Here is a 24,259-nt window from a genome sequence, read left to right as displayed (position 1 = left end):
TCCAACAGCTATGCCCAATTTTGATGTTACTAAAGCTAACTTCTGTGTTAATATAGTGTCACAATGCCATTAGAATCACTTGTGTACTTACTGGTACATAACTTGGCATATCTACAGTGTAGGTAGGATGCAATTTAAGCCATTCAACTAAATCCTTGTTTTTAGGAGCATCCTCTCCCACCAGCCTGGTCCCATCCTCTAGATTGATTACAGGGATGCGAGTGTCTGGGTCCAGTTGACCAGGAGATGGAACGTTCCTTGCTGGTAGAGCTTCCATATCTTCTTCAAAAGCTTTGGTCACTTCTGCATCCTCCTGAAAACATTCACATCTGTATTAATTCTCACTTCAAGACAACAGTTACCTGAGATAAATAATTTCAGGGACTGAAGTTAAATGTTCCTGGAAATTTTGCATACGCAAGAGTTACTGGGGTTTAAGTATGCTATTTACAGCAATACCATTGTATTAAAAAAATTTAACACCCTTGAACATTAAAAAACATACGGCTAAAGACAGAGAAGTTTCTGTGCATTTCCAGTCAATAGCCCTCAAAACCTTCCCTTTTCTACACAATAAGACAGACATACTTAAGCCTCCAAATGTATGTTGTTAGAAGTATGTTTTGTGGGACAAAAAAACCATACAAGTTGCTTAAAACATCTACAATTTGTTAAAGAGAAAACTTGATGTGAACAACATGTTGTTTTGTTGAGAAAGAAATAACAAAGTTGGCAGGGTGAAAACTGTACATGACTATTAGAGTGTAACAACACTTTAAACTCAGGTTCAGAAAGTACTAGAGAAAGAACAAACATGAAACAAAAAGGTTGCTGTCTTACTACAGTCAACGATGTCCGTTTGTTGCTCATAAATAGCAGATCAAGCCCTTCTACATTTTTCCTCCTTCCTCTCCTCCTCTTCATGGGCGGTTCTCCATCTATTAAAGAGCCATTTAGTAGATGCCTCGTGGGTGTGCGTGAAAGACCTGCTTGCAGCAGCTCCATTTGAGTTTTAAAGGCATCGGACACAGGTGTGGAGACATTAGGCAAGATAAACTTTGAAGTAACAGATGAAAAATTTGAGGTAGAACTTGTTGCCTCTCGTGAGGCCTTTGATAAATCTACAACCTTCTCTTGTCCATTTTCTGAGACCACCTGAGACTCACGTAACTGGGCAACCATTTCCATAAGATTTCTCCTCTTGGCAGCCCTCTCAGCCTCAATTTCAATTTTTCTTCGTCTCCTCCTCCTCTGACGTGGAACTGATAAATTGAGTGCATCTTCCTAATGAAAAAAATGAGCATTTCCAAACATTAGCAAAGCTCTGCTTGCTATGCGGAATTTAAAATAATAGTTAAAACACCTAACTCTGAAAATAATGCCTTCATTTTATTAGAAGAAACACTTTTTTACTTTTCCTCTGTTATTTAAAGAAATGTTAATTATTTGTTTTTCCATTATGTAAAAGCAGCACATGCAAGATAAAGTGTTCTATGTAGAAAGCAAGATGCAGCCTTGCCTTTGACAACTGAGGAGAAGCAGTGATATCTTCACTGCCACTGACGCTTGCTTGACCAACCATGGAGAGCTCTGCAAAGCTCCTTTTTTGTAGAGGGCTGTCCACAGCTGTTGGAGTATACCCAGGTATGAGCCCCTGGAAATCAAACATCTGGCGCCTATTTACTGGCCACTTCCCTTTCAGCACCGCTTCACAGATGTTGTCTAATCGGTTGATCATTACTCGGTCCTGCATAAAGGAAAAGGATGTAATGAACCCTCGGTGCAAAAGTTGCCTTTTAAACTCAAACGAGTGGAACAATACAGTCCAGCTTCAAAAAGCTGAAGAGGTATATTCAGAAACAACTCTTCTTGCAGCTCAGGATAAACTATCGCCTTGCAAGAAGCTAACACACAGGCAATTTTGTAGAATAAAACATCACTAGAATTCAAAAACTGTATTTATATTAGGGAGAAGGACAAAGACAGACCAAGTTTTCTGCAGGACAACGTACCTAACAGACAAATTCAATACAAACTCACTATTGTTTTACACTGCAAAACTTCAGTAGTTAGCAAAATCAACAGTTAGAAAAGGAAAACCAAAACATCTGCAATCAGTAGATCAGGCTGGATCTGCAATTCTGTCCTAGGAAGTGGATCCTCATTAGCGTCACTATTAATAAAGTTCAACATTATGAAACGGGCACCAACCTAGGGACATCTAATGAATGTCAATTTTCATTCCACGCCCATTATCACTTCAAATTTCACTGAAGCGTGTACACTAAAAATCTCTAATTATGTTTATTAGTCTACTTATGCTGGACCTATACAGATGAAGGATTTTTTGTTTTACCCTATGACTAGACTAAGATTCTAGTCCATGTTGCCAAAACACATGCTGAAAACAATGAAGATGAGTTATCATTTAGGGTTGGTTTGTTTTTTTTATTTTAGCATTCAAGCACATTCAATGCTAGCCTGCCTGAAGTAGTAGAAAGTTCAGAACCATGAGGAATAGTGCTGGTTTGGGAATATAAGCATCAGTTAGCTTCCTGAACAACAGAACAGTGCAAGAGCCACTAGCAAATCTCAGCAGCTGCAGCAGACTGCTTGCTTTCCCCAGGAATAAGCCTATTAAGAGCAAGGTCCCCCAGCCCTGCCCCTCCTCCCCCGTCCCAAACCAGATGGCCCTGTTATGGTGATTAGTAAGATTAAGACTATTACTACTTTATTTCCCTATCCTTACTGCAAAGGAAAGTACTAAATTATGTATGGATTTAGCATGAGGTTACAGTTTCATATTTTTAAAAACAATTTCTATTAGATAATTTTCTTCACTGTTACCAAAATAAGATATAGCTTTATCCTATCTAAAACTGCTGCTTATGTTTGCAGGATACCTTAATACAATTACATCTGTCAACATTATATAATGGCTTAGATCATGTAGGTCACCAATACTCCTCTCCGCAATCTCCTCACCCCAAAATAAAAGGTGATCTTAGAAAATCTCTGCTCTCAGCACTGCAGATTGCTCTGCAGACAAAATCCATAATTCAGAATCCTAAGTTTGCTTCCCATCAACAGAGGTGCAAGAGGAGTGATTCTGCTGACGTTCAGTTATGGAATGGAGCCTATGAGGAACTGTCAGTAGTTTGTTATTTTACTAAATGACATTATTTACCGTAAAGCAATTCCTTTAATTTCCTCTACTAATATTTATGAAATTGAAGAATAAAATGCTATTCAGCAAACCACTGGTAGAAAAAAGTCCCTAGCCTACTAGAAGTACAGAATCACAGAAAGCTCACAGTTATTTTGCAAACACATTTCCCATATTTTATCTGTCCTGAAGATACCACATGCCATGCTGCCCCTAACCAACCTTGGGCCAGAAAGAGAAGGCAAATGTTCTCTCATGAAGCAGCTGAACCACAGAGGGATCCCCATCTTCCATGTAGAATCCATCACGTGTTTCATCCCTCGCGGTACTCATGGAGGCATTGCTTTCTTCATCAAAATTCTTACCCTGAGAGACTGCTCCTGCTGAATAACAACCATGACCAGTCATTAGCTACAAAAGTTTCCAACCACCCAACATCAACCTAACAACCAGGTTAAGACAACCAGGCTTGACACAATCTCAAATTCAGTGTTTTGTTCAAGTAATTGCTACAGCAGAGCCTCAGCCTTCTGCCCTTGGCACAGAAAGCATGCTTACTGGCTCAGTAAGCTATCTTGGAAATCATCCCTTGTGGGGGAATACCCTGCTGATGCTGGATGGTTTTTATGAAAGCTTATCTAGCCACCTGATATGCGGGAGAGCAGAGGAACTGCTACACGTAGCCCATCTCAAGCCCCATAATGGTTCTGTGTGTGCCACTTACCAGCTGGCACAAGTTACAACAGCTGTGGGACTCATGCTATTCACACAGAATTGATCTGATCAAGGTGTTACCTTCAGGTTGGGAGGATTCTTCTGATTTATCATCATCATCCAGTTTCTCCTCTTCATCTTCTTCTGAACCTTTCTCAGAAATAGATTTTGGCTCTACATCTGTACTCATTTCCATGTCTTTCAATTCACATTTAACAGAGCCAGGCTCAGTCTCAGCATCACAGTCCGGTTTGGTGTCCTTATCTGCAGTATCTGTCTCCTCTTTGATATCAGACTTTTCTTTGGCTGCTGGATTTTCAGACACTTCAACTTTAGACTCCGTTTGTTCTGCAGTCTTTTCTTCTTGCACCGGTGTGGATGGGACAATAGGTGGTGTTTGACTGCAGCCAGCACCCAGGGGATTTATGGAAGAGACAGTATTTGCATTACCCGTCCCTCTGTTTTGAGCAAAGTTTTTGTGAGCCTCAAGGAAAGAGAGTTCAGGATCATTCAGAATGTGATAATCTGTCCTACTGACTCCATGTTTAGCAGCACCAATCAGTAAGTCCTTGTCATGTTTACCACACTCCCACCACTCTGGCAGGTCCAAGCTTGGTTGGCAAAGCTTTAGCCTCTCGCCCAACTGCGGGTGATGGAGAACCTGCTCACGGATCTTCCGCAGCAGTTCTATGCGATAGAGGGTTCTAGAAGCGCGCTCTTCGGTGATCGGCTCAATCATAGTACAAAGGTCAGGTGGTTCTGCAATGAAACCCATTCACATATGGTTTAATATCAACCAAGTGTACACCCATTTTGAAATCACTACACCTGGGCACTACACAGTCCCACTGTCTCACAGCAGAATTCTACAGCCGGGCAGAACTTACCATCATCCTGTTTGACTGGCATTCGGCAGACCCGTCTACACATGTTCACAAAGCCATTGAAATACTTCTCCAAGCTTTCGTCAGACTTTTTATCGAGCCTGGCAAATGCTCTGAATTGATTCCAGTCAAATTGATGTTTTACAGGATCGAAAATAATTCCAAAAGTAGATACCACACGATAAAAATCAGCTTCTTCTCTTCTTGTCCATCTAGTCAAGAAAGAAGCAGAAGAGCAAGGCCACTAAATAAGTGAGCCAAACATAGTTTGGATGCCCTAGAATGCCCTCAGTTCCTTCTTTTGAAACACAAGAGAGGTGCTGGTGCAAACAAGCCCAAATAAGGTTTCAAGACACAACTGAGAAACTCACTTTTGTCGTTTTTCAGTTATTATAGCCTCCCTTTCTGCTTCTAGTGCCCTCACTTCTTCCCGAGGCCGACGTCTCCTGCGGTCAGTCTTCATTAGTGCCTCCTGCCTCATTTGTTGCCTTTTATAGCTGCGCTGATAGGCAGTAATGAGGCGACGCAGACGGGTAGTCAGGGTTGAAGTGCTGGGCCAGTAGAGTTGGCCTAACTCAGCATTGCTTTCATTGTGCTTATCTGGAGAATAGAGAAGTATTTGTGCACTGCAAAACCACCACTAAACATTTCAAAGTTTCTATGGCTAGAACTGGATTCCTCTTTTATCAGATAAGAATATATGCCTCATTAATACTGGTGCATAACAAATTAGAAACAGGATAACTACATTGGTAGGAGATAAAAAAAACACCAAACCTCCAACTCTTAAGAACTCAGAAATGCTTGTGAAGCATTTAGAGATAATCATCAAGCATTATTATTCAATGTTATGAATGCAAACATATTATAAATACTGTAAGTATTTAAATTAATGCAATGATTCTTTAAATGTATTACTAAGAAAGTAATTTTGCCTCTGAGGAAACACCTACATTGGTGATTTCCCACTTCACTATTCTCACTTAAACCTGGTAATTTTCTTCCATACTGAGGAAACAACACATCTCAACATCCAAGATTATCTCAGCAAAAACATCAATGGCTGCGTTATGAAACATCCGGTCTTTATCACCACAATTTTGTACTATGTAATTGGAAACCCAGAAAGCCATAATGTGGATTATGGAAAAACAGTAAATAATTGCTTTGAAAGATGTGAAGCATGAAGGGATTAGGCAGTAAAAAGTTTACTGTGGTGTTTTCCCAAAACACTGCCTATCCCCTCGTGGTAATAGAAACGGTTCACTTCCACTAAATGTTCCATTTTTGCCTTTTTAATTTCTTTGCTATATATAGTCTTACTTGGATGTATTTCTATGGACTCCTCTTTGTCTTCTGAAGGTGAGTTTGCAAATTCCTTAGGGAAAAGACAGAAGTTATTTTAGTTTTCAGTTTTGACCATATGTTGTCATTTCAGGAGAAAAATATGTAAAACACAGCAGCTTACAATCTTTGTAAGGCTTGTGTTTCTCTGATAGCTTCCAAACTTAAGATATGCATAAGGATAAGTATGGACCATCAGTTATAATACACATTTTTAATTGCACAAAGCTGGAAGTTCTTACATCAATTTCATCCTTGAAAGGAGTTCTGGTTGGCTTATATTCTGGATCTTCATCCTCTCTGTCAAATTCACCACTATAAAATAATTAAGAGAAAGATTTTCAAGAAAGATATTATTTTGGAGAGAGGGCTGATTTTCTGGACAAAAGCAAAAAACCTACAAAAGTCATCAGTACGGTGCACCAAGTTACACATTTATATTTCATGCTCAACTGTGTAAACAATTATATGTACTTTTTACATCATATGATCGCTTCAGATCCTCAGGCGAGATGTAAGCAAAATATGACATATGAACTCGTGCCAACACACACAATGCTGATAAAGTTTATTAATTTTTTCATGTCCTCCTTACCCATCACCGCCATCTGCTAACATGTCTGTCCCCCTCTGTTCAGCAGCTATGGCCTTCGCATCAGGCATGCCAACCCGTTCCAGAAAGCACAGTGCTGGATCAGCTCTCATAGAATTGTACTTCTCATAACCTGCATGCAGAGCATGAGACAATTTTTTTTTTTTTTTTAAGCTGTGAACAACTGTGAATATAATAAGTTTAGGTATTAGAAGTACAATTTTCTGGATTAATGTATTTATTTTAAAATAAAAAAAGGCGCTGTCACCATACTGGAAACAACCATTTCTTTCATATAATGAAATTTTTCATATTGGCAAATTCCATCAGCACAGGAACATTTTCACATCAGTGACATTACCAAATAGCAGATACTAAAGAAAGCATTCAATTTCATGTCTTCATAAGGCAAAGTAAAAATTTTTTACAAGTGAAAAACTTCTTTAAGTTTCCTAGGTGACTTTCACAGTGGTTCTCCACATTCAATACTCACAACTGGAAACATGCAGATGTGAATGGAAACACACACAGAGACATACACACACACACACACATTTTCTATAGCTCCAGCCTTGCTGGAACCCTCAATGTAGGCTGCAAAAATGCTGTATACATGGGTTATACGTAAGGCCAACGAACCTGTCTTATTAGGTTTAGGATGATGCATGTCAGTAAGATGACACTGTTCCCTCTATGGTTTTCAAACTGCTGTTTGCTTTTTTACTGCCCAAGTTGACTAGATGGAAAATGGCAGATCCCAACAGTGCACTGCAGGAAAATGATTTTTAGACTAGACTTGCCTCAGCTGAGCCCACAAAACAGAGCTGCTGTACATAGGCAGAACAGCACAATTCAATTAGGATTTGTACTACAACACACTGCTCCTAACTGCTGTAGAGCCTCAAGCCAAACTGTAATCATGAAAGGTTTTATAAGCCATCATTCTCCCCTTTAGTCAGGCTGGGCTGCTGAGAATACCTCTGCGACCTCCAGAGAATTGGGATTATAATCAGGAATCGCTCACTGTATATATCATGCCAGCTCTGCATCCCCAGCCTTTCAAAGTTAACAAGGCTGCATCCCACTCAAGGGAGCCGGGAGTTCTCAACACTGACATTTGTGAAATATTGCTTGGAACAAAGCCCAGGAGGCACTTGTACAGATTAATAGCAGAGGTTAAGCCCACCGTCCACTTTGACACTGGTTGGCAGAGTTAGCAAGTGAAGCAGTGCTGGAAGCAAAGTTTATGGAGATCTATTTTACTATTTGGCTATTATTTAAACAAATATGGTTTTGTTTTATTTACAGCCAAGAAAGTAATGTTTTTTTCTCAAATGTTCTGCAAACATTTAAAAACAGCATCTGATATTTACAGCTCATATTAGGTTTTTAATGCAGGCAAGAAAAAAAGGGAGATACAAGCCAACAGTTCTTTGGAACAATACTTGTTAATATTATGACTGAACAGTCCTACACACAGAAAGCTTTACAACCGAATTTTGTTAAGAGTGAGACATCACTTACCATGTTTGAATACTCCAATTAAAAGGGATTTATCTGCCTCCTTATCCCACCAGTCTGCAGGAACTTCGGCATGGAATGGCTCAGGTATCCATACATCTACTTCACTGTGAAGACAGCATTATATACACTCTCAAAGGGATTACTGGACAAAGATGTTTTTAAAAGAAAAAAAGTGGTTCAGGTTGTCCTGTAAATATGGGTTTTGAGGGGTGGGGGGAAGAACACCCCAAAACCTAATATAGAAACTGTAATAACTTGCAAAAAAAAAAAATTAGCATGATTAAGCAAAGAAAAAAAATAAATTAAAAAAAGAAAAAAGCACAACAAAAAAGCCAGTAGGCTATTTAGGGAGTGGAATGCCAATGGTTATCCAAATATGATTCATTTCAGGTCTTAGTATGTTCTTTTAAAATTGAGATAAAATAATCCTCCCATATTAGCAGAACTGCAAATCCACTTCTGTCATTCCCACATAGTTTCCTCCCCCAAGAAAATTACTCACTGAGCTTGATGAAACGGTAAGGCTGCTTGAGAACAGACATTTAAGAGATAAAGTGTGACAACCTTTAAATGCCGCACTATTATAGTACATGTATTTTATAAAAGCCAGCACCACAAAGCAAAAAATAAACCTGCACTTGCACTAACCTTGAGTCAGCACCCTCTAAGATCTTGTCTGCTTGGTCCCCTATAACTTCTTGTCGTAGATAGTAGAGCATGCGGACACGCAGCAGGACCCTGGAGAGGAAGGCAGAGGGGGGAAAAAAGTTCTTAACTTCAGGACTGTTTGCCAACAGTGGCTTTTGGCAGCTGCTGCTGTTCATCCATCATCCTGCCAAGGCTGATTAGCCATGCTGTATGGTAGGCTTGAAGCGTGACAGATGGTGGCACATAATCACCTCTGTGTGGTGCTTTCTGCTGGCTTCCAACAGGCCTGCCTGGCAACCGCTTACACTGCACAGAGAGGGACCCAGCTCAGCCCGGCCCCGGCGCATTTCATTTAGTTCTACCTAGTGCAGCTTGTGAAGTTTAGACACGTACTCTACCACTGCCTCTGAAGTATTGAAGCAAGTTTGTAAACAACTGAGCAGATGGCTTTCAGTAACTGTTCTGCTTCATTATCTCATAAAATTTCCTCAGCTGCTGCCTTAATACCATTTTTGGAAGCACATCAGAAGTTGTAGGAATAAACGAGATATAAAATCTGGTTTTACTACCTTACAATAAACCCTCAATATGGAATGTCAGGTTTTTCAGATTATACAACTTTTTGCTTCCGAGAATGGGGGGGAAAAATAATCCCCTGTTTCCCTTGGGAGATATTAGCTATTTTTATTCTTTATAGTTCAAACTGCTGTTTAATTTTACCTGTGCACGACCTAACTGCCACAAGGAAGCAAAACACCTTAACTGCCCATTTATTTTTCCCCATCTCTGCAATACTGCAGTCGTTTTTGGAAACACCGTCAGGTGTTGTGGTCACACTTGAAGCTGGCAGGAGAGAGACAGGCAGACTCTGGCTTTTCAAGGAGACTAAAAAAGAGGTCATTTCTGTAGAAAAAGTATCTACCTGAAAATAATCCTGCTCTTCTATGTTTACCCAATTCAGGGCACCCCCTGCTGCCTAGTTCACGAAGTAAAATCAGTACCAGCTAAAATGGAGATTATTCAGCTGGCCCCCTTACTGTACCCAAATCCATCAGGGAAGCTGCTGAATTGCTGCTGCTCCTCGAGCAGCAAGGGTGAGCAGGGAGGCAGTAATCTGATCACCCACTTGCATAAAAAATTTAGACCACCACTCGTTTTGAGAACTCCTCATTAGAGATCTGCTGCAATCCGTGCAATACCCAGTTTTACACGTGTTATTCAAGCAAGCCTCGGAAGAGCAGGGATTTGAATGAAGGTCATGTCTGCAATTCAAAACATGTCAGACATGCTTCTTTTTGTATGCATGATAACTGGGACCAGTAAGGTGTCCCTGCTCCCTGTGTGGCTATGCAAATAAGCCACTGACAGTCTCGATCATCTTAGTGTTAAGCAATAACAGCTGTTACATCAAGCCAAAGAAGAGGAGGAGGAAAAAAACCCAAACATCAACCAAAACCCAGAGGCTCCTTGCACCTTTCAGAAGTCCTATGCATTAAAAGAGCATACATGTTATGTAGGAACAAGACAACCAGTTCTTATAAAGCCAATTGGTACAGCTGTCTTTCACGGGGAATTACTCTGTATTAATTGCCTTCCACCTCTGGTTTTACCTCGACAAAACACATTGCTTCTACAATTCATTAGTCCTGGTGGATCTGGTAAGTGAAGGAAAAAGATAGCAACTGAAAACATTCTTCCACATTTATCAGTTTTCCTAATCCTTGTAACTGTTCTACTGTATTACTACAGCATATTATTGCACAATTTAAAAAATTAATTTAAGTCTGATCTGCAAACTGATATAACAAGTACTGAGAACATGCTACCTGGGATATTAAAAGAATGGTAGAGGAAAGAATTTAATTACTTTAAGAGCAACTGAAATTTAATAACAGATCTGAGTAACAGTTCAGAAAAAATCAGAAAGAAGTTTATTTGGATGTGCACTTGCTAGCATAACTCTAAGTACCGGTTTTCATCATCTGAGAATTAAGCTTAGTTAGCATCTGGAAACAAGCTAATAAACCCCCTCAATGCCTTTCCTCCTTCTCATCACACCCCCTATTGACAAGCCACAGGTACTTTTCAAATCAATAATTTCTTTCCAATAAACAGAATTAGCAAGACACAATATATATTGAAAACACAACAGTAATGATAACCTTTCAAGTAATGGTATACATACAATGAAGAGTACAAATTTAAAAATGGAACAAAACCACACATCCCCAAAACCCAAAAGCAAACAACCTCCTCCCCAACCCCAGAACAAGATATTTTTGGGACAAGGTTTAGGTTCAGTTTTGATGGAGAATATAGCAAGCAAAACTCAGAGAACCACAATGCTATGAAAGGAAGCTGACACAAAAATAACTAAGATACTAAAAAACATAAGCTAAAAGAATGTAAAAGAGACTCTTAAAAGATATTTGTGCAACAATAAAAAAAATTGTACTGTCTAAATCAAAAGACAGTGATCCTTATTCCCAAAGGCTTTTAGTTTATTAATTAACATGTCTACAATTTCAAAAACCAAATCAGGGCATTGATTCAGGTAAGAGAGCTTGGTCAGAAATTTTACCTCAACCAAAGGAGAATAGAAGAAAAATCCTGTATAATGTGAAAAGCAAGAGAAGAAAGAAGGAAAAGAATGAAGAGAGACACCAATACAAAGGTGAACTACTACATGAGCCTGTATAAACTACGAAGTGGATATTTGAGTTCAAATAAGGAATAGAACTTTAAGGACCTCAGTCTGAGTGACCCCACAAGACAGCTTTTGTTTTAAGATAGCAAATTGTCAAGAGTAGTAAACTTAGTGTTGGATCTACTCTTTCCTTTATATGGTAAAAAGAATCATCTCATCTGATTCCGTTCTTACTGAGAAAGTAAGAAACAATTTTCTTCAGAACTGTGTTTTAAGCACTGCTCAGTCATAAAGAGCTTACAGAGTATCCAGATATCTGTTAAGATGATTATCTCCAAATTAAAAAGTAATAATGGCTTTTACATCCTATTAAATAGCCCTGTGTTCTATTAAAATATCCAAAAGAAGTTGTAGACTTTTAAAAAGCATGTAGTAAAAAACCCCAAAACTTTGCATGAAATATTTATTAATACTTACTTATTGCAGTGATGTTTGAGGTGTTTCCTATAGCTGTCCTCTTGAAATAAGACATCTGGATTACAAGTAGTGAGCCAATCGGCATCCTGAAGCATTGGCTGTGAACTCTGGGCTTTTACTTTCTTGCCTTTCCTCCCTCTGGGCACTGGTGCAGACAGACCTACATAAAACCCCAATATTTCTTGCTCAATCTCAACAGAAAAGCTCTCTACCCCAAACTGCATTGCAAACATACATTGAAAGATAAGTTTCTTTGCTACACTAACTGCTTTAAGGGCAACACAACCACCAAAAACTGAAGAGAAACATAACTCAGAAAACTGCAAATAAAAAAAAACAACCAAAACTTTAATGCAAATTTAGGTGTGAAGATTTCAAAAATTCAGAGTACTAGCCAGAAAATGGTGTTATATAAATATTTCTTGTAAAACTTCTCATGAATCTGAGTGGCCATAAGGAAACAAGCTTTCTGATTTATGGGCATTTCAACTCCAGCAGTAGGTGCCACTTAAAAATTATGCTGGAATATTTGTTCAAAACTGATTTAAGGGAAAGAACAGTGCATCCCACAAAGGGCATGAGGGAGACTTCCCCTTTAAGTGTGGATCAAGTCAAAGCCCACCTTACTCATAAAATCTGACAAGATCCTACAACATGTCAGAATGGCTATGGTTTAAACTAAAAACACAGCATGACTGAAGCAATTCTTTCCTATTTACTAGCATCATTATTTGATTGTGGTAGACATACCGGAATGATTAACCAAAGCTCGAGTTTGCCCATCTGCAGTTGGAGTGATCAGATCCCAGATGAAACTTTTGATATTTTCATCCCCTTTGTAATGATTAAGACAATATACCAGGATAGTCCTGCAGATGGTTTCCACATCTTGCTCTGTTAGCTGACGTTTATAGCGCCCGTGTGAGAGGATGTCAGTCCACCGACCCCAGCTATAAGAAAAATATCTTCATTACAACAGCCAGGGCATGGTATTTTTATTTGTGTCTTTCAAATTAACTCCTGGTACCAACTAAGTTGGGATCTCCTGTTAGCTGCAATGCATTGTGCATTTGCAGGTCATGCAACCTGCATATGCAATTTGCAGGACTCCAACCTCCAGCAGCACTGAGTTAAGTATGTTTATTTTACAGAGCAGGCAGTAAGTTCACTGCTCGTAAAGCTGCAATTGAACTACACTCAAAATAATAAAGTACATATGTTTTAACACTAATAGTCCCAATAAGCTATGAATAGGAGATTCAATCAATTCCTACGATCATGGGATTTGGGGAACGACTGTTATTTTGATGCTGAAATTCATTATTAGCAACTGTTGCATGCAACTTCCTAAAATAAAGATAGTCATTCTGAAAACCACCTTTTTGGCAGCCAAATACAGCTATTTGCTTGCAGAGAGATAAAATTCAAATTGGTAAATGCAAGGGGGAAAATCTGAGGTATCAAATAGATAAATTTAAGTAGTGCCAAAATACCATAACCTATGTTGAAAACCTCTAGACTGACTGATTTCACAACCACATTGTTCTTCAAAAATGCACTGTTAATCTCTCACTTCGTAAAGAGAAATTAAACCTTGATAACTCATGAATTCTTTACACTATGAGAAACCAGAGACAATTTTTCTGTCATCACAAGAGCACAGGTCTAACCAGTGAGCTCACTGCCATCTGTGAGACACTGAGATACTTAAAGCTAAATAGCACATAGATAAGCAACTTATACATGTATCAACTTAAAGGTTTCATAGGCATGTCTACAGTGCCATAAGGTAAAGGTTACACAGTAGGAGATTATGTCAAGGTGTCTAAAAGGAGGATGAGTTATTTACTGTATATAATTTCCACATTTTCAATTTCAAACAATCAGTATATTTAATCTATATATCCTTACCCATAAACCAACAAGTTCTTCTCCACTCTGAAACATTCACTTCTCGCATAACCCTGTGATTTGTCTTGAGGCCTACGGGGCTTTGTGCTAGGCTTTTCTTCAGAATCACTTTCCAGGTCTGAAAACTCCATCAGTTCATCCTCTTTGACTGCACTATAGAGTCTGGTTTGCTTTCTTACTCTTGGTGTATCAATAACTAGGTTATTCTGAAATGAAAGTGAAAACATAGTCATTTAGGAGAGAGGGAAATCTTCAATAATTGTACTAGGAATTATCATAAAGCTCTTACCCTTCCATTTAAAGCATCAATATCCAGCTCAGCTTTCTTCGCCCACTTCTGCCAAAAATTGGGGTCATCCAAGGAAATGTCTGTCCTGTTCCCCGATGCAACAAAACTAGCCTAGTAAATGTGAAAACAGATGCATTGGTTTCTCAGCTGCATGCTAAAAAATTTTTTCACTAGTAAATACAATACTTAGGACTTATAAAAGCGGTAGTTTCAAGAAATAAAAAAGGTAAACATGAAAACTATCGTGACTGGAAATATAGATATCTCAACATTTGTGAAAATATCAGAGCCAAATAAACTGAAAAACTAAAGACACACAGAAAGCAATTCAATACAACTTCCATCTGCCCTGGTACGTTTTATTAATTTTCATCTGAATGCCAGTGCACACCTTTGCAAATGTTGAGCCTTTTCCTTCTGATTCAATAGTAATGGTGTGTGTTCGCCTTAGAAGAATCTGATCAATATCCTCTTCACAAAACTTAGACCCTTCATCTTCCTCATCCATCAGAGCACCATATGCCCCCTTTCGAAGAAGATCTTCTATTTCTTTCTTAGAAAGCTGTTGCACCTGTAACACCCAAGAGAAGGGTTTGTTTTGTTGTGGGTTTTTCTTTTTCACATCAGCCAACATATACATCTAACAGCATAATCAGACTGACAGCTCTTATTTAGCATTTCAAGAACTGAAACTGTAAGATAATGTGGTGTTGGTCAATTAAACATTCATGTTGAAGATGCCTTTAAAAGAATCCGAACAACAAAATTCTTAGGGTGAAGTTATACGAATGGTTTAAACGATTCAATAATTAATTGTCACTGAATCCCTTTACTTTAACTCTGATGACTGCTAAACTCCTCCTAGGAGCAGATTTAACTTACTAACAAGACAAAAAGCTGAATAAAAAGGAAAAGTCCAAAGCAAAAAGCCTACACCAGCAAAAGCTGACTAGAAGAACTCCAGAAAAGTGCCAGCATCCACTTAATGTAAAGGGTAGAAAGATGAGAGTGGATGAGGACTGAGGGAACATGACTCTACCTGCCCCCTTTTGGCAATAAGGGAGCCATTAGATAGGCTGAGCCAGTTCATGTAGCCTTGCCCTTCATTAACCCTACTTTAAAATACATGCTGTACTCCATCTCAAACCCACTGTTCGCCAGCTAGAATGTGTGCAAACAAGGCAAAGCCTTACACACTCAGAGCATTTGTTGATCATAGACCGTAATATATTAATTCTCACCCCATTCGTGGCGTTTTCTCTTCCACTCATAGACTGTAGCACAGCCTTATCAAGGCCAAGCTTCAAGCTAGCTTTATCAAACATTTCTCTTTCATAAGAATTCCTTGTTATTAACCTGTAAATTTTCACTGATTTGCTCTGTCCTATTCTGTGACATCGTGCTTGAGCCTGATGAAACAAAGACAGATACTCAGTTACAGGTGACAAAAGGAAGAAAACAAAAATTAAATTAATCAATACAAAGAACTTACTTAAAAGTTACTGCTTTCAATATAAATAATAATCTTTATGCTTTTGAGAGGGGAACAATAGATATTATCCCTTGCAGGTGAAGAAAATTTTACAGCAAAAAAAGCAAAGAAAAATTTTCAATAAGATCATCTCTTGTAGTATTACCTGGAGGTCATTCTGGGGGTTCCAGTCTGAATCAAAAATGATGCAGGTATCAGCAGCAGTAAGATTAATGCCCAAACCTCCTGCCCTTGTACACAGCAGGAAAACAAACCTATCAGAATCAGGTCTTGAAAACCTGTCAATAGCTGCCTGACGCAAGTTGCCTCTTACTCGGCCATCAATTCGTTCATAGGGGTACCTGAAATCAAGATGCATTATTAGGACAACTCGGCAGCAATGGCACTGTTACTTTGCAGGGCATGCAATTAAAAAACAGGAAAATAAGCTATACTATCAGGTGAAAAGAATTCTAGCAAACTGAATGATTGTTTCTGTATCTTCTGGTACAGAACAGACTTTCACCCCAAGGAATGCAGTAAGCGTTCAGGCTTAAGCTCAAAAACTCTAGAGCCACTAAAACATTTAACTGAGAAGCAAACTAAGAGGTTTAAAGCTCTCTGTGTGAGGTCACTTTGTATTTACCCAAAAGAAAGATCTCAGCACTCGCAACTTGCATGTATTCTTTTCCCTTCAGCTAGAGCACTCTAAAAATTCTGTCAAGTGTTTGAATTTCATCCCTTTTCAATATGAAATCCTCGCAGGTTAAATTCTGTGGAATTTAAACTGAGGAAAGCAGTTTATTTAGAACTGTATTATATTGTTGCTCTCACCGTCTTTGAATGAGGTAGTCTTCCAGTATGTCCAAGCAGCGCACCATCTGGGAAAAGATAAGCACCCTGTGGCCACCAGCCTTCAGTTTTGGCAGCAGCTTGTCAATCAGTACTAGCTTGCCAGCAGCCTGGATCATTGCCTGGAGCTGAAAATCTGGAGAGTCGGCATTGTGTGTTTCTTTAAACTCTTCCAAAATTTTCTCTTCAGCACCTGCAAAGATTGGACAGCAAATACATGAGCGCTGCAAAGGGGTTTATTAATAAACAATGAGCTCGCCTTCAATACTCTATAGAAACTGCAGGAATGTTTTAAGCATTATGTGAATAAACATTTATAAAAATTATTAAGCTTTAAATTTAAAGCCAACATACACACAAATGCAGAATAAATAGAAAGTAACTTTGAGCATTCATTCTTTTTTTCCCTCTTTTAAACAGGAGCCAACCCTTCCCTAAGTAAATTCGTACAGCTATTTGATGCACATAATTTAATGAAAAATTAAGACAAAGAAGTAAACCATATTCCAAGTAATCATATGGATTTTCTGTCCTTTTTAAAATTCAACACAAAAGAGGAAAAAAAAAAATCTCATTTTCACAGGAAAATTCAAGGAACACAAATCACATTCTATGTCTGTACCTCTAAAACCACAACCGGGCTTAAACACGCACATGACCTGGACCTGCACGTTCCACTATTTATTATAGAATCAAAATACAAACAATGCAAAAAATAATTTCATGGGGGGCAAAAAACAAGCAGCTGTGTATTTAGTATTTTGCCTTCTTATATCACTGAATACATTTTTTGTTTAGTTTGATCAAGCTACCCACTGTGCACGTTCTCTGCAGAAATAGAAGTTCATTCCTGCCACACCCTTTGCCTACCAATGATATACACAGCAGTAAATATTTCCTAGGCTGCTCATTACCTGAGGACTACAGACCAAGGTCCAAGTTTTCTCCTCAACCTCTCCCATGCTTTTAGTCCTTTTTTTTTAATGTCACTTTTACAACCAGTGAATTATTCCAAGAATACCAGATTACTATTCTTGGCTATATAAAGGGTTAGGAATCTCCATTCTAAGCTGATTTCACATGCAAATAAACCTTTTGTTGTTGTTGTTTTTGTTTTTAGTTTTTTTGGAGCTGTCTTTTTCAGTCCTGTTTGGTGTGTTTTTTTGTTCGTGTGGTGGTTTTTAACAAAATGTACTGTATAAAGTAGTTTTGGTTTGTGTCATACTCAGCTACTGAAGCTGAATTTTGAATAAATGCTTTTGAATAACACCAGGAAAGGTGGGAGGGCTGGGGGAGGGGGGAAAAAGAGCTTACTGCCAGGTTTCTGCTGAGCATCTCTCTCATATACCAGTTGTAAGTAGATGCCTGTAAACAAACAACACCCTTCCTGTGTGACTGCTGTAGAATTCCTACTGTAAGGTGATGTCTTAAGTAGATACCACCTAAGCAGGCAGCCAGACAGCTTTGTGTTACTCAATACACTCACACTACTAGATTTTATAAAACTTAAGATGTGACTGCACTCAAAGGTAGCTTTACACCTGAGTTTTCCTTATGGAGACTCCATACTCCACGCAGTACCAATTCTAACGCTTTGCATGTAAGAAAAACAAACCATGTGAAAATTGTACTTAAGACACCTCATCAAGTTCCCTTCAGTCTCATCACTTCCTATTTTGTAAAATGCACAAAATCTTGTGTAGTACATCTCAGATTCTATACTGAGCTTAGGTAATTTCAGGATATAATAGGCTGTCAACTAGTTCATAAACAGTAACTTCAGTGATCTTTTTTTTTTCTTTTTTTCTTTTTTTTTTTCTTTTTCATCACTTTTTTCTTACTTAGCTGTGACGTCCAAATTTAAGTCTCACTACTATAAAGTAAACCAATATGCAAACTCAGCACCTGCAAAAGCAAACAACCTAAGTCAAGCACACCACAACAAACCCAAAACAAGTCTAATGAATAGTGAATTTTCTGTGTCATTTTGATCTCAGCAAAATCCACTTCCATAAGAGACAATGTCCTCCAAAAAGATTCTCTTTCATTAACCCTATCTTGGTAAATCCTGTACAAGACTGCCCTGTCTTATTTATTTCATTTGCAGTTAAGTGAACACTGTAAGGTAGCCTGTTACCTAAACGTTATTTGATGTAGTACCTATAGGTCTGTAACACTAGTTCCTATCTTAGATGATTTTTAGTAGGGGATAAAAGGAATGTATCTGAAGGTGTGCTTTGTCCATTAGGGAACCTCCACTTCTACTCCTAATTAGAAAAGGTTTTTAAGGCTCAGGAGGGCATAAGAAAGAGAGCAAAGAACCTTTCCAATGTTTAACATGGTAGGATGTATAAGTAAAGATGCATTCCCTACTGCTGGGTCTTGGAGACAGAGGAATGATGGGTAAATACTGAGAATGGTTGCTAGGGAAAAAACAAGGAGTCCACCTTTAAGAAAAAGGACAGACAATGCTTTGCCCAGCTTGGTTGGAGAACACACAAAATGCAGTCACTTGCTCTAGAATTCTATTCAAAGACAGCATCAGCAGACCACCATTCTCTCCATGGAACAGACCTACCAATCAACAAACAAAAACCCCACTCCATGTTCAACTCAGACCATACTACTTCCACCATATAACTTTCAAAAGCTCTTAACTAAGATTATCTAGAAGACATGCTTGCAACTTTTACACAAAACAAAGCATACAGTGTTCTACCTGGATATTAAAATACACATGCAATATTGCTTGCTCAAAAAAACTGTAATAGAAGAAAACTAGAAGGATTCAGAGATACCTTATAAAAACAGGTATGAGTCAAGACCTTGCTACTACAACAAAATTTTTCATTATGTACCAGCACTGCAAGACCTCTTGGTAGAACTAAGATAAACTTGTGCTATCACTCTCAGTGCAAAGATGTCAGTTATTGATGAACAAAACAAAACCTTGGGCTCAGACAACTACAGAATGTAAGAGTGTTTCCTCTTCCTAGAATTACATAGGACATATTTGTTTAATTCCATCCTTCACACTAGTAATAGTCAGAATTTACTTATTTTTTCCCTCCCACCAAATCTGAAGGCTTGACCCACCTGCCATGCCGCTGTATGACACCAAGCAAGTCCAAACATTCAACACCACAAAAATATTGTAAAGGCAAAAGCACTCAAGAGACAGTCTCATCTCCCCTTATTAGGGTTATGATACAGTCATCAAAAAATACTTCTAAATTTTCTATATAGCCACATGGACTTCAGCAGTCTCTAAAAGATACTAAATTATACAAGACTTGTGAGGAAAAAAAAAAAATCACTGCTATAGGCAACACTACAAGCTCTCCTCATGAACTCCACAAAACAAAATAGAAGCAAGACATTCCCTTTATCTCTTTTAGCGAACAGGAAATAGGGAAAAATAAGGTCAAGCTTATCTGCTGAAAAGCAAAAACTGTAAAAAGCATCAAGTTCAGAAGCACATAACCTGAGCATCCCAAAGTATTTTCAAGTAAATTTTTTTATATAATGGGTTAACTTAAAACAACAAACCAAACCCTACCAAAACTACAAAGCTCATTTACTGTATGCTTGCCTGTAGACACTGAGCAGCCCACCAGCATGGTTGAGCTTAAGTACTTTGGAGTAACCCCTCTATCAAGTCTCTGGAATGCTTGCTTGTGCATGAAATGTAATTAGATGTCATTTCATGAATCAGTTTAAGCATTTTTTCCCAAATTAAAAAATGTCAAGAACAAAACATAAGCACTGCAATATGGTAGCCATACAACAAGAACCTGATATGACATATGGATCTTGAACTAAACTGTCTTTCACAGTGAAGTTTATAACCAGCACTAAACCAACTACAGCATAAATCATACACAGTAAGGAATAAGAGTTGGGAAACAAGTAGTAAAACTAGTAGAATGCAACATTTTTTGTCTTACACCCTCAGAGAAGACTTGATTAGGGCACAGTTTGGTATACTTCAGACAGCTGTAGTTATCTCACTCATTACATAGTACCCATCATAAATAATCCTGATCTACAACCAACAGCTTCACATTGAACGAGTATTCATCATTAAGTCTCATATGACACTCAAACAAACCTGACTACTTAAACCAGAAAAATTAAATGACAACACATGACCATAAAAGCATGCCTCATCATTATTTCTTACCCCACAACTTTTATTAAGAAATTTTAAGTTACTATGTCATAGCTGCTATTTTTTTCTTTCCACAGAGTGCTGACTAGAACTCTGAAGAAAAAATTGACATATTTATGCCAGCATCCAACAACCTGCATGATAACTGAAGTCTTGTTTGTCAGAAATAATAAAAAAGAAAACTTAGTAATACCAACAATAACTTCGTCAGGGCTTAGGAAGCCTCAGAAAAAAACCAGCACACATCTTCAAAAGCAATACCATCTGGAGTAGCAGATACCCACACCTAAGAACCCCAAAGGTTGTATCTCCCTTTTCTACTTAGAACACACGAGTAAGATGACAGACTAGAATATACTTTCTAATATACTGAACTTCCTTACAACCATTTTTCAAGTTAGGAGAAAAGTAGGAGGCCTACCATTAATAAGGTACGGATGATTGCAGCATTTTCTTAGTTCCATCATAGTGTTTAAAAGATTAGGTACATTTGCCTGACCTCCACCCTTGGAAAGAAAAGTGAAATTCTTCTCAAGAATAGCACGGTAGTATTTCTTCTGAATATTTGTCAGCTCAACCTCAATGATGGTTTCCTCTTTGGGGGCCAAGTTCTTTTCTACATCCTCCTTGAGACGTCTCAGCATCATCGGCTTCAAAATAGCTTGGAGTTTTTGCACCTAGGAAACACAGGAATTAAAACTGTAAGGCTTCAAATATTTTTCTTTAGTTTCATTAATTCTAAAATCAGTTTCCTACACTAGATCACAAGTAGAGAGCATTTGTAAAAGATACTTTTCTTCAATGGCATAGAGTTCTCCTTGTTAACTCAGTGAGAGATATGCTTCTATAGACAATTTTTAGTGAACAAAAATTCTATTTTTAAGAACACTATCTGTTATTAAGATAGTGAATGTTATTAAACACACTTCACTTAGAACTACCCTTCTGCACAAGTATAGTATTGCGCATCAGTCATGCAAAGTTAATCCCAAGTAAGCACAACTGTATAAGCAAACCTGACTGTAAGATCGAGTTCGCAATTAACTTCTAACCACTAACAAAGTGTTATACAGCATTTAATGCTACTTTTCTCCTTATATATCTGCTTCTAATTATTTTCTCATTTCCTTAGTTTTGACATCCACTGAAGCAGAAAACAATTTAGCCCTCAAATGATCTCAAAATGAAAACATTTTATTTCTGTAAATTTGTAACACCCTGATAATTTCAATGTCTCTGTGATTTTTAGCATTTACTTTAAAACATGTCCTAGATGGTGGGGAATGGCAGGGGAGGAGGAAATGTCCATATTCCTAAAAACAAATAGTTAAATGTTGACAAGATTTTATGAAGTCCCCCTTAAACATTCCATATAGAAAAAGACTGGCACTGAGGTTGCTGTAGGTTGTCTCTCACAGAGCTCAGTGTTGGGGAGCTGATAATTTACCCTGCAATTGGTCATCATCATGTGATTCAGAGCTGCATAGCAGAAACATGAACAAAAGGCACTTTCTCCTGGGTTCTCATAATTCCCTTATTAATAAAGTGACAAGGAAAACTAGTCCAAAGGGATGAACAAAATAAATAAATAAATAAATACATGGAACTGGGTTGCAAGGAATGGAGGAGAAAACCTAAGTCATTAGCACATGCTCTCCCCCATCACTCGAAAGATAAATCTGATTCCAGAAGATCTAATAGTGTGTCAGCAGTGAAGGCACTTCTTCCAAATCATGCCAGCCCAGGCAATCCAGGCTTCAAATCTGCTCATGGATGATGGCATTATTTTAGTAGTATTCCCATGTACGGCTTCCAAAATTTCCAGTTCTACTCTGCTGACATTTTGAGCTGGCCAAACAAAAGCTATGTTGAGAGTTGGACTATAATGAGTCCATCTCAAGCACTGTATTAAGAGGACTCCATGGCTTCTGGAGCAGAGCTGGCTCAAACCCAACCAGGTCAGAGTCCAGCCTGACTGGCATGCAACTGCCTGTACAATCTGTGGAAGCATATCCTATGATTCCCTTAGGACATGCTATGGCTTTTCCAGGAGGTAATGGACTGGGGGAGAGCTATTTTTTTAATTTATATTATTATCTATGAAAGATCTGCTCTCAAAGAAAGATAACAAATGTTACTCAGAAATTAGAAATACCAGCAATTGAATTTCCATAGAAAACCAACAAAGTTGCACATAAAAGTGCATGCAATTGTGAAGTCAGATTATCATAGGCTGCAAAGGGTAAAATTAAGGTTTCTAAATTAAGATTCATACTTCATGTTAACTCAAATGGTAAGGTGATTTGACTGTAACCTACCAAGTTCTCAAAATATTTTTACATGTACAGGAAGAAAAACAAGTTCCATGTATGATCATTAAATGCTTTTACATTTGAGATCTAAAACACTGCATTGAAGGTCTTTTATTTTGCACTGATTTATATATTTCTTCTCTTGGACAGGTTGAGAATTCTGTCTCTGAGTCAGTCCTAATAAAAATCTCCCTCCATTTGGTTGCTAAACTAGATTTCAAAGATTCTCCTGTCTGCACAGAAGTCATTCATGAACTCTCAGATGGTAACTGTAGAAGTTAGAGAAGACAGTTTCCTCACTCTGATACTGATGCTTAAGGAAGAATGTCAACTGAGAAGTTAATTCTTTTAGAGCAAACAAGAAATAGTAGTATTTTCATCCAGCAAGTGTTACAACACTCCTTGGTCCCATTAAAAAAAAAAACAAAACACATTTTAACAAGGGGAAAGTTTCCCTGTTTCTGTATGACCACAGACGATGGTTTAAAAAAAAAAAAAAAGAGATGAATAGGATGACTTCTGTTTTTTTAAAAAAAAAATCAATACAATGAAAAAAAAAATGAGGCATAAAACTACTTCCAAAAAAGTGCATAGGTATTAATTGTAAAAAGAAGTTATGACATTCAGATACAATAAAACTTATAAATTCACAATATCTAAATAGAAAGCTAAGTGTGCCAAAATTTACCTGTTCTTCAGTTTTCAAATCACCAAACTCTTGCATGAATGTGGTTTCTGATGGGAAGCGCCCTGGTTCCAAGAAGTGAAGCAAGCTAAATAGTTCTTCTACTGTATTTTGCAAAGGGGTTCCAGTAAGCAGCACTTTATGTTCCTGAAAGGTTAAGAAATAGTTGCCTAGGAATTCTTGTAAATTCATTTTCAATGCAAAATGACACAAATACAGGGTTTTTTCCTGTATATATCTCTCACTTTTGCTTTTGGCTCCCCTACCCCTACTACTTACATATAGCTTTTCCCAAGACATTTCTTACTAGTATTCTGGCCTTCCTTAAGCTACAGTCCAGAAAAATACATCACTGCTTAAGAATCTTCTAAAATCCTCCAGATGCAAGAAGAGATTTTACCGATCCACAAATGCCTCAGCCCCTTCACAAAAAACAGCTGAGTTTATCCCAACACTTCCAGTATTAATCCACTAATTTCTTATGTCTCGGATAGATGTCAATGTATGACTCTTACCAGGGCAGGTGTGAGTTTCTGAAATAGAAAACCTGAAACACTTCTACTTTTCATCTA

At 38.0% G+C, this 24,259-nt stretch overlaps 1 protein-coding gene across 5 annotated transcripts in view; it reads right to left on the bottom strand.

The window, feature by feature from the left end:
- Window positions 1-24,259, bottom strand: part of CHD7 (chromodomain helicase DNA binding protein 7) — a 132,819-nt gene that overhangs the window by 5,738 nt on the left and 102,822 nt on the right. For 4 of the 5 annotated variants that reach the window (XM_030446356.1, XM_030446354.1, XM_030446359.1 and 1 more), the window contains 22 exons: window positions 23,691-23,834; window positions 21,112-21,367; window positions 16,502-16,712; window positions 15,834-16,029; window positions 15,438-15,605; window positions 14,588-14,767; window positions 14,197-14,307; window positions 13,908-14,113; window positions 12,747-12,946; window positions 11,997-12,156; window positions 8,873-8,962; window positions 8,225-8,328; window positions 6,704-6,833; window positions 6,351-6,423; window positions 6,088-6,142; window positions 5,136-5,364; window positions 4,768-4,976; window positions 3,962-4,639; window positions 3,389-3,549; window positions 1,520-1,747; window positions 841-1,284; window positions 92-313 (listed from right to left, as the gene is read on the bottom strand). In XM_030446356.1, coding sequence (XP_030302216.1) covers window positions 92-313; window positions 841-1,284; window positions 1,520-1,747; window positions 3,389-3,549; window positions 3,962-4,639; window positions 4,768-4,976; window positions 5,136-5,364; window positions 6,088-6,142; window positions 6,351-6,423; window positions 6,704-6,833; window positions 8,225-8,328; window positions 8,873-8,962; window positions 11,997-12,156; window positions 12,747-12,946; window positions 13,908-14,113; window positions 14,197-14,307; window positions 14,588-14,767; window positions 15,438-15,605; window positions 15,834-16,029; window positions 16,502-16,712; window positions 21,112-21,367; window positions 23,691-23,834 — 4,455 coding nt within the window. The remainder of the gene's footprint in view (window positions 1-91; window positions 314-840; window positions 1,285-1,519; window positions 1,748-3,388; window positions 3,550-3,961; window positions 4,640-4,767; window positions 4,977-5,135; window positions 5,365-6,087; window positions 6,143-6,350; window positions 6,424-6,703; window positions 6,834-8,224; window positions 8,329-8,872; window positions 8,963-11,996; window positions 12,157-12,746; window positions 12,947-13,907; window positions 14,114-14,196; window positions 14,308-14,587; window positions 14,768-15,437; window positions 15,606-15,833; window positions 16,030-16,501; window positions 16,713-21,111; window positions 21,368-23,690; window positions 23,835-24,259) is intronic. The other variant, XM_030446358.1, reaches the window with a different exon arrangement.

This window comes from Calypte anna, chromosome 2 (assembly GCF_003957555.1).
Source record: "Calypte anna isolate BGI_N300 chromosome 2, bCalAnn1_v1.p, whole genome shotgun sequence".
In the NCBI taxonomy this organism is placed as follows: domain Eukaryota; kingdom Metazoa; phylum Chordata; class Aves; order Apodiformes; family Trochilidae; genus Calypte; species Calypte anna.
This window is presented reverse-complemented; position numbering and strand designations above follow the sequence as displayed.